General features: G+C 37.5%; 1 protein-coding gene across 1 annotated transcript in view; it reads left to right on the top strand.

The window, feature by feature from the left end:
• CHURC1 (churchill domain containing 1) overlaps positions 1-14,598 on the top strand; it is an 18,644-nt gene extending 4,046 nt beyond the window's left edge. Inside the window, exons 2-5 of the mRNA XM_012656180.1 lie at positions 3,927-4,062; positions 6,037-6,107; positions 12,068-12,190; positions 14,516-14,598. Coding sequence (XP_012511634.1) covers positions 3,927-4,062; positions 6,037-6,107; positions 12,068-12,160 — 300 coding nt within the window. The 3' untranslated portion in view covers positions 12,161-12,190; positions 14,516-14,598. The remainder of the gene's footprint in view (positions 1-3,926; positions 4,063-6,036; positions 6,108-12,067; positions 12,191-14,515) is intronic.
• The last annotated feature ends 1,325 nt before the right edge of the window (positions 14,599-15,923 follow it).

Raw genomic sequence — 15,923 nt, forward strand, 5'->3', positions numbered from 1 at the left:
TAACCTAACCTTGCACTTAAGAAAGTGGAAAAACAAGAGCAAACTAAACCCAAAGCAAGCAGAAGGAAGGAAATGCTAATGATTATAGTAGAAATTAATGACATAGAGAATATAAAAACAATAGAGAAAAATCAATGAAACCAAAAGTTGATTCTTTAAAAACCATAGTCTCCATTTTTAATTTTAAACATTCCCTGGTTAAACATATACATTAACTTACATATACATTATACTCATATGTACATTAACTGTTAACTTGTACCATCTGAAATAATAGTTTTCTAGGTTAAGCAAATTAGTCCAATCCTTGTCAAAACAATTACAGATTTCTCAGAAGATTTTATAACATACTGTCATACATATCATCATAGTTTTCAGCCATTTCTTCTTGTATACTTCATACCTTTACAAATAATCAACCAGGATTTATTGGAATCACATTTTCTAAGGGTACTTAACATACCTTTTTTTCCTTTTTTGAAATTGTTATGGTTTACTATAATTATTGTGGAGTTGATTTGGATTACATTCTTCTTTTCCCTCTTATTATGGGAGCCTCAAAAGCTTCCCTGAATATTGTGTGCGTTGGTTTACCTTCCCAAATTTGGATGTTAATAGTCTTGCCTCATCTGGTAAAAGAGCAGTGCCTCACTGATGAAGGTTACCCTCACTGCTTTCAAATGACCAGGGCTCTTAGAGAAAGTCCCGTCAGTTTCTTATATTTTGTTCTTGCATTTTGTCATTTTGGGTATTTATTTACTTACCACGTGACCAGATAACAGGTCTTTCTTTTCTATCAGTGTTTCCTTAGGTTAGGCCACATTGTGCAAGGCACCTGTGTTTATGGGTATAGTCCAGTTGAGAGTGCTATTTATTTGAAATTGGCATTTGAGTCTTTTTTCTTTTAAGACTGTTTTGCTTTCCTTAATTTCTTGGAGTCTTTGGCAGTCAGCTTTTTAGGTTCAAGGCAGTACCAATTCAAACCTCAGCAGACTTTTTTGTAAAAGTTTATAAGCTGATTGAAAAGAACGTAAGAATAGCCAGGTTATAGGATATAAACTACCTGATTTAAAGAGTTACTATAAAGCTACAGTAATCAAGAGAGTATGATATTAGTACAAAGATAGTTACATAAGGGAACAGAATAGTCAAAGCAGACCCACATGTATATGGTCACTGATTTTTCCACAAAGACACTATTATAATTACATGAGGGAAAAAATGGTCTTTTCAACCAGTGTTCCTAGAACAACTAGATAGCCATATGAAACTAAATAAATCTTGATCCTTTATATCACATGTAAAAAGTATTTCAAAGTGGGTCATAAAACTAAACCTACAAGCTAAAATTATAAAACTTCTGGAAGAAAACATAGGAGTTTTGCAACCTTGGGGTAGGCAAAGATGTCTTAGGAGAAAAAAAGCATAAATCGTAAATGAAAAAATGTTGATAAATTGGACTTCATAAAAATCAAAACTGTTTCCTCTTCAAAAGACACCATTAAAAAAAGGCAAACTAATGACAAGGAGAAAATATTTATAATATATATATTTGGCAAAGGACTTGTATCCAAGATATATAAAGAACTCTTCACCAGGTGCGGTGGCTCACGCCTGTGCTCCTAGCACTCTGGGAAGCCGAGGCTGGTGGATCGTTTGAGCTCAGGAGTTGGAGACCAGCCTGAGCAAGAGTGAGACTCCGTCTCTACTAAAAATAGAAAGAAATTGGCTGGACAACTAAAAATACATAGAAAAAACTAGCCGGGCATGGTGGCACATGCCTGTAGTTCCAGCTACTTGGGAGGCTGAGGCAAAAGGATCGCTTGAGCCCAGGAGTTTGAGGTTGCTGTGAGCTAGGTTGACGCCACAGCACTCTAGCCCGGGCAACAGAGCGAGACTCTGTCTCAAAAAAATAAAGAACTCTTACAACTCAATAAGAAGATAAACAACCTAACTTTCAAAAAAAAAAGACAAAAGACTTGAATAGACGTTTTTCAAAAGAAAGTAAATGAATAGGCACCTTGAGAAGATGCTCAATGTCATTAATCATTAGGGAAACAAAAAATTAAAACTGCAATGGAATACCACTTACTACAATGAGATAAAACATCACTATGGTGGCTAAAATAAAAAAGGCAATAGCTAGTATCAGTGAGGATATGGAGCAACTGGAACTCACATATTGCTGGCAAGAGTGTGAAATGGAAAGCTTTGGAAAACCATTTGGCAGTTTCTTGTGAAGTTAATTATACCATATTTTTACCATATTACTGAGCAATTGTACTTCTGTTTACCTGAGATAAAGGAAGACATATTCCCACATAAGACTTGTACATGAATCTTCATTGCTTCTTTATTCATAATAGCCCCAAACTGGATCAACCCAAATGTCCATCAACAGATGAATCCTACAGGGGACACTACTTGGCAATAAAAAGCAGTGAACTACCAGTACACAGAAAAACCTAGGTGACTAACATAGACATTATGTTGAGCAAAAGAAGCTGGATGCGAAAGAATATACTGATTCTGTTTATATAAAATTCTAGACCATGCAAGACTAATGTATAGAGATAGAAATCAGATCAGTGGATGTCTGGGATGGTATGGAGATTGGAGATAGACTGCAAAGTATGAAAGAACTTCCTGGGGAGATAGAATTGTTGTGTACCTTGATTGGTGCAGTGGTTTCGTGGTGTATACCTTGGTTAAGTCATTCTCTTGTACCCTTCAATGTGTGAATTTTATTGTATGTAAATTATACCTCAGTAAATCTTGTTTTATTTTTAAATCAAAGCAAAGCATTTGTTCTTAATAGCTGGAAATGTATACTTTAATTCCAAGGCTTTTTTTTCCCCTTTTGTAGTTAAATCAATGTGCCCGTGATTTAATATTAAATAACTCTAAATAGTAAAATCTTGATTTCCCCCACCAGAATTATTCCCTTTAATACATAGAACTAAGAAGCCACTCAGAAGGGAGAGATTAATTGTGGTGCTGGGAATCCAGAAAGACTTCATTGTGGTATCATTTAAAGTGATTCTTAATTCTCCTGATACTTCTTAAACTCCCTGAAGGTAGAAACATATTTGGCTCATCCTTGAATCATCCACTGTGCTTTACACAGTATCAGACACATAGATGTTGGAGAAATGTTGATTTGAATGATTTTTAGTCACTATTTTAAAATACTCTTTAAGTTTGTTGCTTGGAAATGGGGTCGGACTAGATTATTTGTAAAATGACTTTTAATTCCTACAATTATTAGAAGCCTTTAGCAAAGACTTCCCTTGAGGCAGGAGCACAAGTTATTTACAGTTTCTTAGTGATGTGCAAACCCTTCCTTTCTTGAATACCATTGTATCAGTCTGATGTGTTGAAGAAGTTAACCTTCTCTACCTGAATCACACATATCCTTAAGGACTGACGTCTGTAGAGCTGAATTTATTTTTTTTTGTTTATTTTGTGGTATGATCAAGGCTTGACAGAAAGCTATTTCAGCAATCAGCTGAACATCACAGTGTATGAGATCATCTTTATCATTGGCTCAATGTTTCCATTTTGATTGAATTTTGATTCTAGTTTTGATATACCTCATTTAATATTGTTGGCTACTAAATTTTTCATTTTCATATTTTATAGTATTGAGGTTTCCTTAAGTTATTTCTAAATATGTTTTTGCATTTAGTCCTCCTTGTTAAACATAGTTGCAGTCCTCAGAGACTTAAGGATCTAGTACTGTGCTTTAGTTTTATTTAACATGAATAACACTTCTTTAGGAAAGCTAGTAATTTCAAAAATTATTTGGTATACTTACAGCAAGTATGTTCTGGCCTTTTTTTTTTTTTGCCTTTAAAGTCTATTAATCATTTTCACTAAAGATTTTGAAATGTAAGGAAATTAAATTCCTAATTCTAATATTTTAGGGCAACACCTGCCTAGAGAATGGATCTTTCTTGCTGAACTTTACAGGCTGTGCAGTGTGCAGTAAGCGGGATTTTATGCTGATCACAAACAAATCCTCGAAAGAAGAAGATGGAGAACAAATAGTAACCTATGATCGTAAGTAGACTTTTTTTTTTAAACACGAGTCTGTTAGCAGGTATCAGCTTTCGGAAGTTGATATGTTGTGCAGAATATTCTGAGGTCTACTTCAATATTGCATTGCAACAAATAGTTACCAGTTAGGTTTTAAAGAGGAAGATATAATTAACACCTCATTTATCTAACATCATCAGATATTATTCTACATAAATGTCTTTTGCAGATAACTAAAGCTGTGTGCTTCAGGCACTGATTTTTTTTATTACATTGTTTTTCAGGGACATATTTTTAAAGCCTTTATGCTGCTTCGAACAAGATATAGAGACTTTTGTTTTCTATTATTATTACCTTAGGGTCATCCATGTGAGTTTTCACTTTCTACTATATTTTAATACAGTGATGTCCTCCAACAGCTATTAATGTGTTTCGGGCTGTTTTCCCCTATACTAAATGACCTTGGGATGCTATGTTTTTTTCAGTTTTATTTCTATTTTTATAGCATTTTTTGGTCTCTCTCACTGTCAGTCTGTTGTTTCTTAGTTTTGCTGCTATAAGCTACCTTCATATGGTGCTCCTTGTCCTCAATACTGGAATATCAAACAAATAAACTGTGTATAATAAAAATAAATCAATTCTGAAGTTGGCACTAAGAATTTCTATGACCAAATTAAGTATATGTACTCTTCAGTGTCCACATATTGTGACAAGTATTTAAACTATTCACATCTCCTTTTTCTTGTCTCCTGGTTCTTGGGTATGTTCTGAATAAATGTTCTGAGAAATAAATGTGCAGATAATGATATTTTGAAAGAAGGGTATGAAAGACACAAAGCGTTTAGAATAGAGTCAGACAATTGAAAATGTTTTAAATTAGAAGAATCTTTTTCTTCTTTTTAGCATATACTCCCTTTAAACTGTATTTTGTTCCAGGCAATGGGGCACAGTGGTTAAGAGCAAGGGACTAGAGCCAGACTGCTTGGGTTTGAATTCGGGTTCCAACACCTCCTAGCTTGGTAGTCTTCCTGGTTACTTAGCCACAGTGTAGCTCTATTTCCTTATCCCTAAAAAGGTGGTAATGATAGTATCTACCTCATTGTTTTTGAGGCAGTGGTTGTTTATAGTAGCACAGTTTCTGTCATTCCTGAGAATAAAAGCTTTTGCATAGTTAAATAGGTCCAGCTAGTTTAAGAAACACACTTAAATATCTGTTAATTGATTACCTTAAAAAGCTTTCAGTGGGAATTAATATATGCACATTCAGTCTCAGAGTTTAGATCCTTAATTATTTCGTATTGCTATATAACAGTGATCCCCAACCTTTTTGGCACCAGGGACCGTTTTCATGGAAGACAAATTTTCCATGGACAGCGGGGAGGGGGGATGGTTTCAGGATGATTTAAGCACATTACATTTATTGTGCACTTTATTTCTATTATTATTCCATTGTAATATATAATGAAATAATTATACAACCTCTCTGCTAATGATAATCTGTATTTGCAGCTGCTCCCCAGCGCTAGCATCAGCGCCTCAGCTCCACCTCAGATCATCAGGCATTAGATTCTCACAAGGATCGCTCAACCTAGATCCTTGCATGTGCAGGTTACAGTAGGGTTCACACTCCTATGAGAATCTCATGCTGCAGCTGATATGACAGGAGGCAGAGCTCAGGTGGTGATGCAAGTGATGGGGAGCAGCTGTAAATACAGATGAAGCTTTGCTTGCTCATGCCTGCTGCTTAACCTCTGCTGTGCGGCTCGGTTGCTTACAGACCACAGACCCATCCACAGCTGGGGGGGTTGGAGACCCCAGCTGTATAACAGATACTGGATTTTTTTTTTTGTCAAGGTAGATATTATAATGGGTTTCCTGCTATGTTAAATATGACAAAGCTAAGATCTTTTTAGGTAATATCATGCTGAAAATAGAAATTTAACTGTTTGAAGAAACTTTCTAAGACTTAATTACAAAAGTCTCACTTTGTTTCAGCAGATCTGTGTAAGACCTGTCATCATGTAATAGCCAGGCATGAGTACACCTTCAGTATCATGGATGAATTTCAGGTAAATGTATAAATATGGGTATATTATAGGGGGGAGGGGGATAAGAAAAGTACCCTTGAAAATCTAGGTATAGTTTTCATAAATGAAGTACTAGCATATATGAAAGGAGACTATCCCTCTCTTCTACATGTACAAGTTGAAAGACAGACTTCAGATGTAGGTGGATCCATGTAAACCCGTCTTCACAAGAGTCACAATGTGTGTGATTTACAAATGATATCTCAGTCCTGTCTTTTTTGTTTATAAAATATAGCACATTATGACTTATTGTGAAATTACTATTGTGCTGCTTTTTTCACTGCCCACTTATGTGATGCTCAATTGTCTTTAAGTGATGGCCTGTCCACTGCCAATTTCCTGGGCACGGAAATTGTGATAAGGAGAGTATATTTGTTTTCCCTAGTTAGCATATAGAGTTGAACAACTCTGTAGTCTCAATTGCAGTAAGACATTTTAATATTATTTGTTAAGCAAAATTACAACATGGGTGCATCAGGGTTGGAGGCTAAAAGCTGAACCACTATGAGGCTAGAGATTAGAGGATTTATTATAAGAATTAGTCCTTTGGCAATTTTGAGAGTATGTGGAGAATTCTATGGGAGATTGGTGTAGGCCCCAAGTTGCTGAAGACTCACAAGTCTGATGGTCAGGAAGAGAAGCTGGATAATGGGGGAGAGCCAAGCACAAACTGGAACCCATATCTGGCCCTCACTGCCTGTGTTTTCAAGCCTTCAAACTGTGTTACTTGTTTTGTGGGAACTGTCTGTTCATCCATGGGATATAAATATCACGGTAGAACTTTTAACAGGGAAGGGAATTTTTTTATGTTCTTCAAATTTGGAAAGTACTTTAATTAGAAAAAATCTTTCATGGCCGGGCGTGGTGGCTCACTCCTGTAATCCTAGCACTCTAGGAGGCCAAGGCGGGTGGATCGTTTGAGCTCAGGAGTTCAAGACCATCCTGAGCAAGAGCAAGACCCGTCTCTGCTAAAAATAGAGAAAGAAATTAGCTGGGCATCTAAAAACATATAGAAAAAAGTAGCCGGGCATGGTGGCACATGCCTGTAGTCCAAGCTACTCGGATGGCTGAGGCAGGAGGATCACTTGAGCCCAGGAGTTTGAGGTTGCTGTGAGCTAGGCTGACGCCACGGCACTCTAGCCTGGGCAACAGAGTGAGATTCTGTCCAAAAAAGAACAAGAAAAAGTCTTTCATAACAGAATCATAAAATAGTATAACCCCTCTCATTCATTCTTATTTTAGTGTGGAAGAGAGTGCTAGTCACCTGTCAGAATCTGGTCTGGTATGTTGTGGTTAATCTAAACAACATCTTCATTGTATCTCCTCAACATCCAAAAATTATGCCTCAGAAAATGTTTATATGATATGTTTAACTTAGGACAAAATTGACATTTTGGTGAATGAATAGTGTCCAAGTAGGGGAATGAATGGGCTTAAAAAAACAGCTCTATTTTTTTATGGGAAGAAAAGAGTGCTTATAACTATTTTCAAGACCTTCCTGAAGCTCATGTGAGCCTTTTAGAGGCCCTAAATGGGTATTGTGATGGTTGTTTATGTCCTAACCAAGCCACTGTAAGTCACCATGAGACTGAAGTCTAGCTGATTTTTCCCTTGTGATCAAATGCAGCCATTTCCAAAGCTGCGTCAGAAATTACTCTGGGGTGGGAAGAAAGTGGTAAAGAAAGATGGCTTGTAGTAATGCCTAGAGAATGTGATATTCTCTTGAAAAAACTCTTAAACTGGACTCTACCTCGTCTTCTCTCCTCCAGCCTCTCCCCACCCCCGCACCAACACATTTTCTGTACTTTGCCATCAGATTATTTTTCTTAAAGTGATGCTTGCCAGCCATCTCATTGGCCTTTCCATAGCACACCTTTAGCTGCAGTGTCCTATCCAGTTCCAGGGTTCTCACTGGGCTGGCCCAGCTTCCCTTTCTGTTATTTCCCACTACTCTTCCCTGCATACTGCACACGTAGCATTGTCCCAACTCTAGACTCTCTCTCTTCCCTCCTATTATAGGGGAACATTTTTATTTATTCCTCTCCAGTGCTACCCCTACTGCATTTCCTTTGGAATCTCACATTACCTTCCTTTTCTAGTGTCATCTTTTTAAAAAAATAAATCCATGGAGTTAAAAAAAATTTTTTTTTTACATTAAACATATTTAGCTCTTCTTTATTTGTTAAAAATAAATTAAAATCCTTTGATTCATCCTATAATCATCGCTTTCCTTCCTTTTGCTTCTTTACTTGAATTGGTCTGACCTATTTCCCTTATTTCCCTATGCTCCTCTTCCATACCTACAAATTGGTTTTCATTTTCACTGTACTAAAACTGTTCTCCCATGGGTTTCCTATAATCTAACCAAATCCTGTGACTTTGCCTCAGTTTTCCTTTCTTAAAATCTCTTCTGGGTCTGCTTTTGTTAACTGTTATTGTTTTTTTGAAGCATCTCTGCCCTTGTCCATAGTGCTTGACTTTTTTCCTTTTTTTTAAATCATTTTAACTGCTCCTTTGCTTTTTATCTCATTTCCTTTCCTGTCTTCCCTGATACCCCTGAGCTTTGATCTGTGGTCTGGACCCTACTCTGTGCTCCCTCAGATAGTGAGTACACATGCACTCAGGTTGAGACCTGTTAGACACCTTCCATGTTTCCTTCTCTGGCCGTAACCTCCCACCGGCCCTCCTTTTTTCCTTCGTTTCTCTTGCCTTTTTCCAGCTGTGCTACCACACCTCATGTCATGGACCACACCCACTCAAGCCAAAATTGCTGCAGAGTCCCCCCAACTGTAGTTCTACACTGCATGTTCATCTTCCTTGAACATGTCATCCTGCACTGCCCTGCTAACCAACCTCCCAGTGCAGCTTCATTTCCCTTTTACTCCATGTGCAGTAGGCTGCTCTTTTCCCTGTTGCCATCCTTATTCATGCCTTTCCCTTGATTTGAATTGTCCTTTTCTCCACCTTCAAGCCAAGTCAATCTTACCTCTTTCTAGCGAAATTCAAATTCTGTCTCCTTCTTGCTCTTCATAGTCCAGCCCCTGCTGCTTCTCCCTTTTCTGAACTTGTATTGTACCTTTGTCAGGCCCTGACTCGAGTGAATAGCCTCTTGGGAACTTCCACCTCAGCCTGATCACCACAAGAACTCTTCATTCTCAGCTGCCATGACTTACTGGGAGCCTGTGCCAGCCCCCACTCCAATCTGGCAGTAGTTCAAGTTCAAGGTGGTATTCCGCACCACCATCTTCATTTTATTTTAAACATCTCATGGGAAACTTAAACATAACTAGAAGTAGGCAGAATAGTGTTTTAACCTCCACTCCCCAGCTTCAAGTTGCTTTATTTATGCTTTACTGTTCCCACATCTCCCCACAGGATTGTTTTGAAGCAAATTCCAAACATATCACTGCCTCTGTAAATATTTCATTATACAACTCCAAAAGATAAGGATTCTGCTTTTAGAGCAATCATAAGGTCGTTATTGAACAAGGTAGGATTTTCTGATGGCAAAACTAGATGGGAACGTGGAGACAGTGGTACAGAGTTTAAATGGAAAATACATTATAAATGATTATAGGTATTCTTTATTTTTTTAAATCTCCCTAGCAAAGGCCCTCAAATGGACCATGTGTTTACCTCGGGAAGCAAGAAGGGAACTTTGAGACCAATTTTTATTCCTCTGTGGGCCAGGGATGGAGAGGACTTGGAGTCAGAAATAATAGGGAAGAAAAGGGCTAAGAGACCCTCACAATGAAACAAAGGATCTGGTCTCACCCAAAGGTGATTCCACCCACTCCACCCTTCCTTACAAACCTCCTCCCCTAGGCCCCATCCAGATGGAGTCTTTGAGGGTCCCCATGAATGACTGGGGGGAATTATTCTCCGACTTGGGTGGTTTTGATAAAAGGTGTCCTAATCCTACCATATTCCTGGCAGCACGAGAAGATGTGTTCTTGGCATCCCAAGTTAGAATTCTAGACATATTTTCCCACAGAAGCCCTGCTATATATGGTTAGATTCCATAGTACTTGTATAATATAAATTTAAAAGACTTGCGGAGTTTCCTGAGAACCTAACTGCCATGTGTAACATTACTTTTGTGGGAAACTGCTTTTACATTCCAAATAATTAACTCGCAATGAAATTTGGATTCCAGACCACCTATAAACTAAAGATTACAGATGTATTCAGTCTCTCTGATTTAATAATCTTTCCAGATTGTATGTGTTGTTTTTATTTTTTATTCCAGGTTAGATTGTGAGTTTTGTAAGGTCAGACTTTATCCTTGCCTTCTTTCACATCTGGCAGTGCACCCAGCACATTGCAGAGCATGTAGGCACACTTAGTGCAAACTTGTCAATGGATGGATGGGTTTGAAAACTCAGATACTTGTCTGGCTTCAGACCTTTTCCCTTTTTTACTCTGTTACTTTTTTCTTCTTCATTTACAATGAGAGGTTGCCGTCCCACTAGTACTATCTGGTGGATTAAAGCAGTAGAAGTATTTGAGAGCAATAAAAGGCCTTGAAGAGAGTGGATTTTTAATTTTAATTCATGAAACTTGTATTTGTTCTCTGAGCTCTACCCTCCATGTATTTCTGCTGTTTGTGTAGAGTAGACTTTGAAATCGTGGTCTTTAAGAAACAATCTTTCCACTACCACAACTAAACTCTGCTGCTGAACTCACCAATAGGCAATGGAAAGACAGCTGCCTGCTTCTGATTCTTTGTACTAGTCATTGTTTACCTCTGCTGTCCTCTCTAGTGACTGTCTGCACCTGAGAAACACAAACTGCCTTGACTGATCAATTTCCAGACAGTTGGCAAACTGAACATCAGTCGTGGAAGTACTAGTAGATTTAAGATAAATGTTTGTTTTCCTAAAGAAGATAAAAGGTTTTTAAACAAAAAGTTTAAAACAGGCCAGGCACAGTGGCTCACACCTGTAATCCTAGCACTTTGGGAGGGCAAGGCAGGAGGATCCCTTAAGGTCAGGAGTTTGAGCCCAGCCTGGCAATAATGAGACCCCATCTCTAAAAAAATTTAAAAATTAGCCAGGTGTGGTGGCTTGCATTTGTAGTCCCAGCTACTCAGAAGGCTGAGGCTGGAGGATTGCTTGAGCTCAGGAGTTTGAGGTTGCAGTGAGCTATGATGATGCCACTGGACTCTAGCCTGAGCAACGGAGTGAGAAAAAAAGAAAGAAATATGTATCTATAGTTTATGACTATATTAAATATTCTAGAAAGGGACAGCTATAAGAACAAGACTTTAAAAAATTTTTTTTTAAATAAAAAAGAAAGAACAGGACTTTGCCCTAAGGATTTTTGCCTAAAATAAAATCCCTTCTGTCACCACTCTGGACATTTGTTAATGTCTAAGCCTAAGAAACATAAAATTTCTTAAATAGGTTAAATTCCAGACAACTAGCTTTCTAAATATGAGGCATGACATATTAGTGAACTTAATATAATTGTTTATTTTCCTAGAGTAGATAAAAATAGCTTTTATGGTTTATGGTTTGGGAATTTTCTCCTTTTTAAAAAAAATCATTTCTGTTGCATATTAGTGTTAAATATTCTAGAAAGGAGCAGCTCTAAGAACAGGAATTTGTCCTCAGGGACCCACACTCAAATTGCTTCATTACTTTAAGTAGCAACACTCAGCTAAATATGTGTCCTTTCTAAGTCCAAGAAATAGCCATACATTTCTAAGATAACATTCGTATAAATAGAGCATCAGCATGTATTCAATTTATGTAAATAAAAGGCTCTGGAATACACAGAAAAAGCATAAGACATTGCTGATAAGCATTGAAGAAATTGATCTAATATACAGAAAGAGTATCCATGACAATTTGTAGAGAACAGCTTTAGTAAACATAGTAAGTTATGAAGCATCTTTCTCCCTGTTCCTTGAGGTAATTGTGCACTTTGTCTTGTTCTAGGAGTATACCATGCTGTGTCTGTTATGTGGCAAAGCCGAAGATACCATCAGTATTCTCCCTGATGACCCACGACAAATGACTCTGTTATTCTAAAGACCCTTCTGCAGTTATCTTGTAATTATGGTATGTTAGTTTGCAATATAGCAAGCCCGATGGTTTGTCTTACTTAGTTCATAATGAAAATTCTTTGCATATTTTTTTCTGCTTAGGCTTACCTATCCTTTGAAAGAAAAAGTAATTTAGGAGATCGTTATTCTCTAGAACTGAGCTTTTCTGCTCAAGTTGGAAGCAGAACCCTCAATGTAGCCAGAGTGAAGCATCTGTGTTAGCAGTTATGTGGCCAGAAAATAAATAGAATAGGAGCATATCTAGTGCCCTGATCTTGGTTTCCAATAAAAGGAACCAGGGCTCCTTGGAAATAGGACTGCTTCTAGCACTGGGGCAGAAAATATACAAGATGAGCCTGAAGCATCTCGTGCTACAAAAAGATGAAGTGCTAAACTAAAAAATCACAGTGATTGGGAGTATGTCACACAGACAGCAGAGCCAAGTGAAGGAGCTTCCAGTGACCAAAGCTGGAACTGTTTCAGCAACAAAATAAACTAGTATTGGATTATAATCCAAAGTAAATGATAAATATCAATGAGTCCATACTGATATAAATAAATGAATAAATAAATAAATAAATGGGAGAGGATAGACAAATCTCTCATACAGAAGAATTCCAAATAACTTTTGTAGATGCTTAAGCGTGGGCTCTGCGTAGTGACTTCCTTGCAAAGAGTGTAATATGGAAAGGGGGAAAAAAAGTAACCGTATAGTGGAGAAACCTGACAGACACTAGCTCAGCCACGGATCAAGGTTAACATCATCAATGGTAAGCCCTGTTGATGGCATGTACCTTTGATATGAGGTGCTGAGAATGGTACTTTACCTCTGTGGTCTTCCTACTCAAATCCTACAGCCTCAGTCTAATCATGAGAAAAACATCAGACAAATTCCAGTTGAGGGACAGTCTACAAAATATCTGAAATATCTGACCAGGACTCCTCAAAACTGTCAGGGTCATCAAAAAACAAGGGAAGTCTGAAAAACTATCACAGCCAAGAAGAGCCTAAGGAGATAAGATAACTAAATGTAATGTAGTATCCTAAATGGGATCTTGTACTGGAAAAAGGACATTTGGTAGAAACTAGGGGAATCTGAATAAAGGGTGGACTTTAGTTAATATAAAAGAATGATTTAATATAAAAGAATGATATAAATAGAATGATTTCAATTTCTCCGAAGGGATCTTAGAATATCCTACTTTGCATAGTTGAGTGAGCACTGGCTTGGGAGTTGTAAACTCTGACATTTAGGCCTCTCTGCCATTTTATAACAGTATAACCATTAAGCAGAGCATCACTCTGGACTTCATTGTCCTGTTTCTGTAAAATTGGCATAATAAAAATTGCTATTATACTTCCTTCACAGTATTGGTAGGAGATCCAAATGTATTAATATTAATATAAAATACTTTGGAAAACATATAAAGTACTAGATACATTGAGGTAGCTTGAGTTAATTCTTATCATTCTGAGACCAAAATTTAAAGAGTCGGGCATTAGAAACAGAATTATTTCCTCTTCAGAACTAAGAGATTTGGAAATTCTGAACTAAAGCTTTGCTTATAAGAAAAAAAAGTAAGCAAAATTTTGTAGATACCAGGGAAAAGCTTTGTTGTACAACAACAATAATAAAAGCTGAGGTTTATTGAGTACTTAGTATGTACCAAGGCCCTTTTAAGCACTTATTTAATCCTCATTAACAACTCTATGAGGTAGAAGTTGTTATTCCAGTTCTATAGCCCAAAAATGTAAGGCACAAAGAAGTTAAATAGCTTGCTCAGTGTCACACAGCTAGTGTAGTGACTCCCTCTCAATAGTAGTGTTCCGTTGTAAACATGACGTGCAAGGGTCTGGCAAGGTTAGGAAGAGGTTGAGAATATCAGTGACACCCTCTGAGGCATCTAGGCATGTCAGATCAAGATTTATTATTCAGAGAAGTTAAGTCAGCTGCTCCATAGGGATCAGTTGTTTTATTCCTGGAAAATGTTTTCCATTTTGCAGCAAATCTATATCTGACCTGCTGAGGAAATCGTTTGCTGAAATGAATCCAGAAAGCAGAGAAAATGCTTCATTACTTTAAATAGTAGCACTAAGCCCATTTAGTCTCTGGATTGTCCCTTCTTGGAGTTTGCTAATGCTTCCAACTTAGTCATTTGAAGCTCAAGAGTATGATTTTGTATGCCCCTGCCAATGTCCTCACCTATTGCAAAATGGATAATTAGCAATTTATTTTGGACTATATATTACAAAATCTAAAACATAAGATCCTATCCACATATTTCATTATTATTAAATCAATATTGTGCTGTTTTGTGATACTTTCTTTTTTGTTTTCTAGAATTCTTCTGTGGATCTAATAGAATAAAGACCTCTTGAACCCAGTTCCACTGAATTCTTATTTTTCTGTTCAAATAGAGAGGAATCAGGCATTGGTCTTCTTTACTTCCCTTCCTGAGATAGAAGAAATCTCCCATGTGTATAAATGGAAATGTCCTGGCACCTCATGTTTTCTCTACTCATCCCATGATGTACAGGTCTGGCTAGTTAGGCTCTTGAAGTTAAAAGCTCAGCCTATATTTGCTGTTGTATTGTTTTAGCTAGCTCTTTCTCAGATGGTCTTCGGCTTTCCCAATATTAATAAATCGACGTATGAGATAGCTTGGGCACTACCAGGTATGGCTTGTTACTTGTAAGTTATCACTAAGAGGTATATGTTCACTGTTCTTTTTTTCAGTGTATCAAAAATCCTTTCAGTTCCATTCTTTCATTTTGTGAGCAGGACTAGTTACTTGACTGAATTCGAGGCTCTTAATTTTAAAATGTATGTTTTTTGACTGTAGTAGAAGTCTCTGTTGTGAGATACAGTATGATTGGGTAGAAAGGAAATTAAAAGAGCTGGTGATTTTTTGTTCTTTTGGGGGTTTGGTTTGGTTTTTGTTTTATTGTTTTTTGGTTTTTTTTTTTTGAGACAGAGTCTCTCTGGACTCTGTCATCTGGGCTAGAGTGCAGTGGCGTCATCATAGCTCACTGCAACCTCAAACTCCTGGGCTCAAGTGATCTTCCTGCCTCAGCCTCCCAGAGTGCTAGGAGCCTGCACGCCCTGGCCCCCCAAGCTATATTTTTCATAAGAGCCCTCAGATTAATGATTCTCACTGTCCCTCCTCTAAATTGGGTAGCATTATCTCAGCACTTCTGGGAGAGCTTTTTAATGAGCCTTCTCTCTACTTCTGGATCCCCTAGGGAAGTTTGATTAAAAGATTTTGTTTATCTAGGAAAGTGGGTGATTATATTAAAGCTTTGCCTTGTCTGTTTATGACCATAAACTAATACTTCTGAGGACGAAAAGGGGGATAAAAAAGATGAGGAGAGGAAAGGAAACACTTTCTCATTTCTCTTCATTTTAACAACAGCACAACTAAAGATCTTCTCAGATGATGCAAGTGCTTAGAAAATGGTTATGGGAAGCAGAGTGATTAAAGGAAAAACATTTTCCCCTCAGCGTTGGAATTCTCAAAGCTAAAAGATCCTTTTAACAAGTCCTTGCAGTCCTACCCTCCCGGTTCCCTGCTGAGCCAGACTGGTCAGATCCTGTCCGAAGGAAAACAGCATTTCCCACCCAAGGGAAGAGCCCTCATTCCAGCATTATGGCCCTTTCTGACTGCAAAATCACTTGCACTGTAATTCCCATTCCTTTGGAAATCTTTAAATGATTCTTTCAACTTGACCCAGGGCCTTGACTGCTGTCT

The sequence above is a fragment of the Propithecus coquereli genome, unplaced genomic scaffold, assembly GCF_000956105.1.
Source record: "Propithecus coquereli isolate 6110/MARCELLA unplaced genomic scaffold, Pcoq_1.0 Scaffold5, whole genome shotgun sequence".
NCBI lineage: Eukaryota > Metazoa > Chordata > Mammalia > Primates > Indriidae > Propithecus > Propithecus coquereli.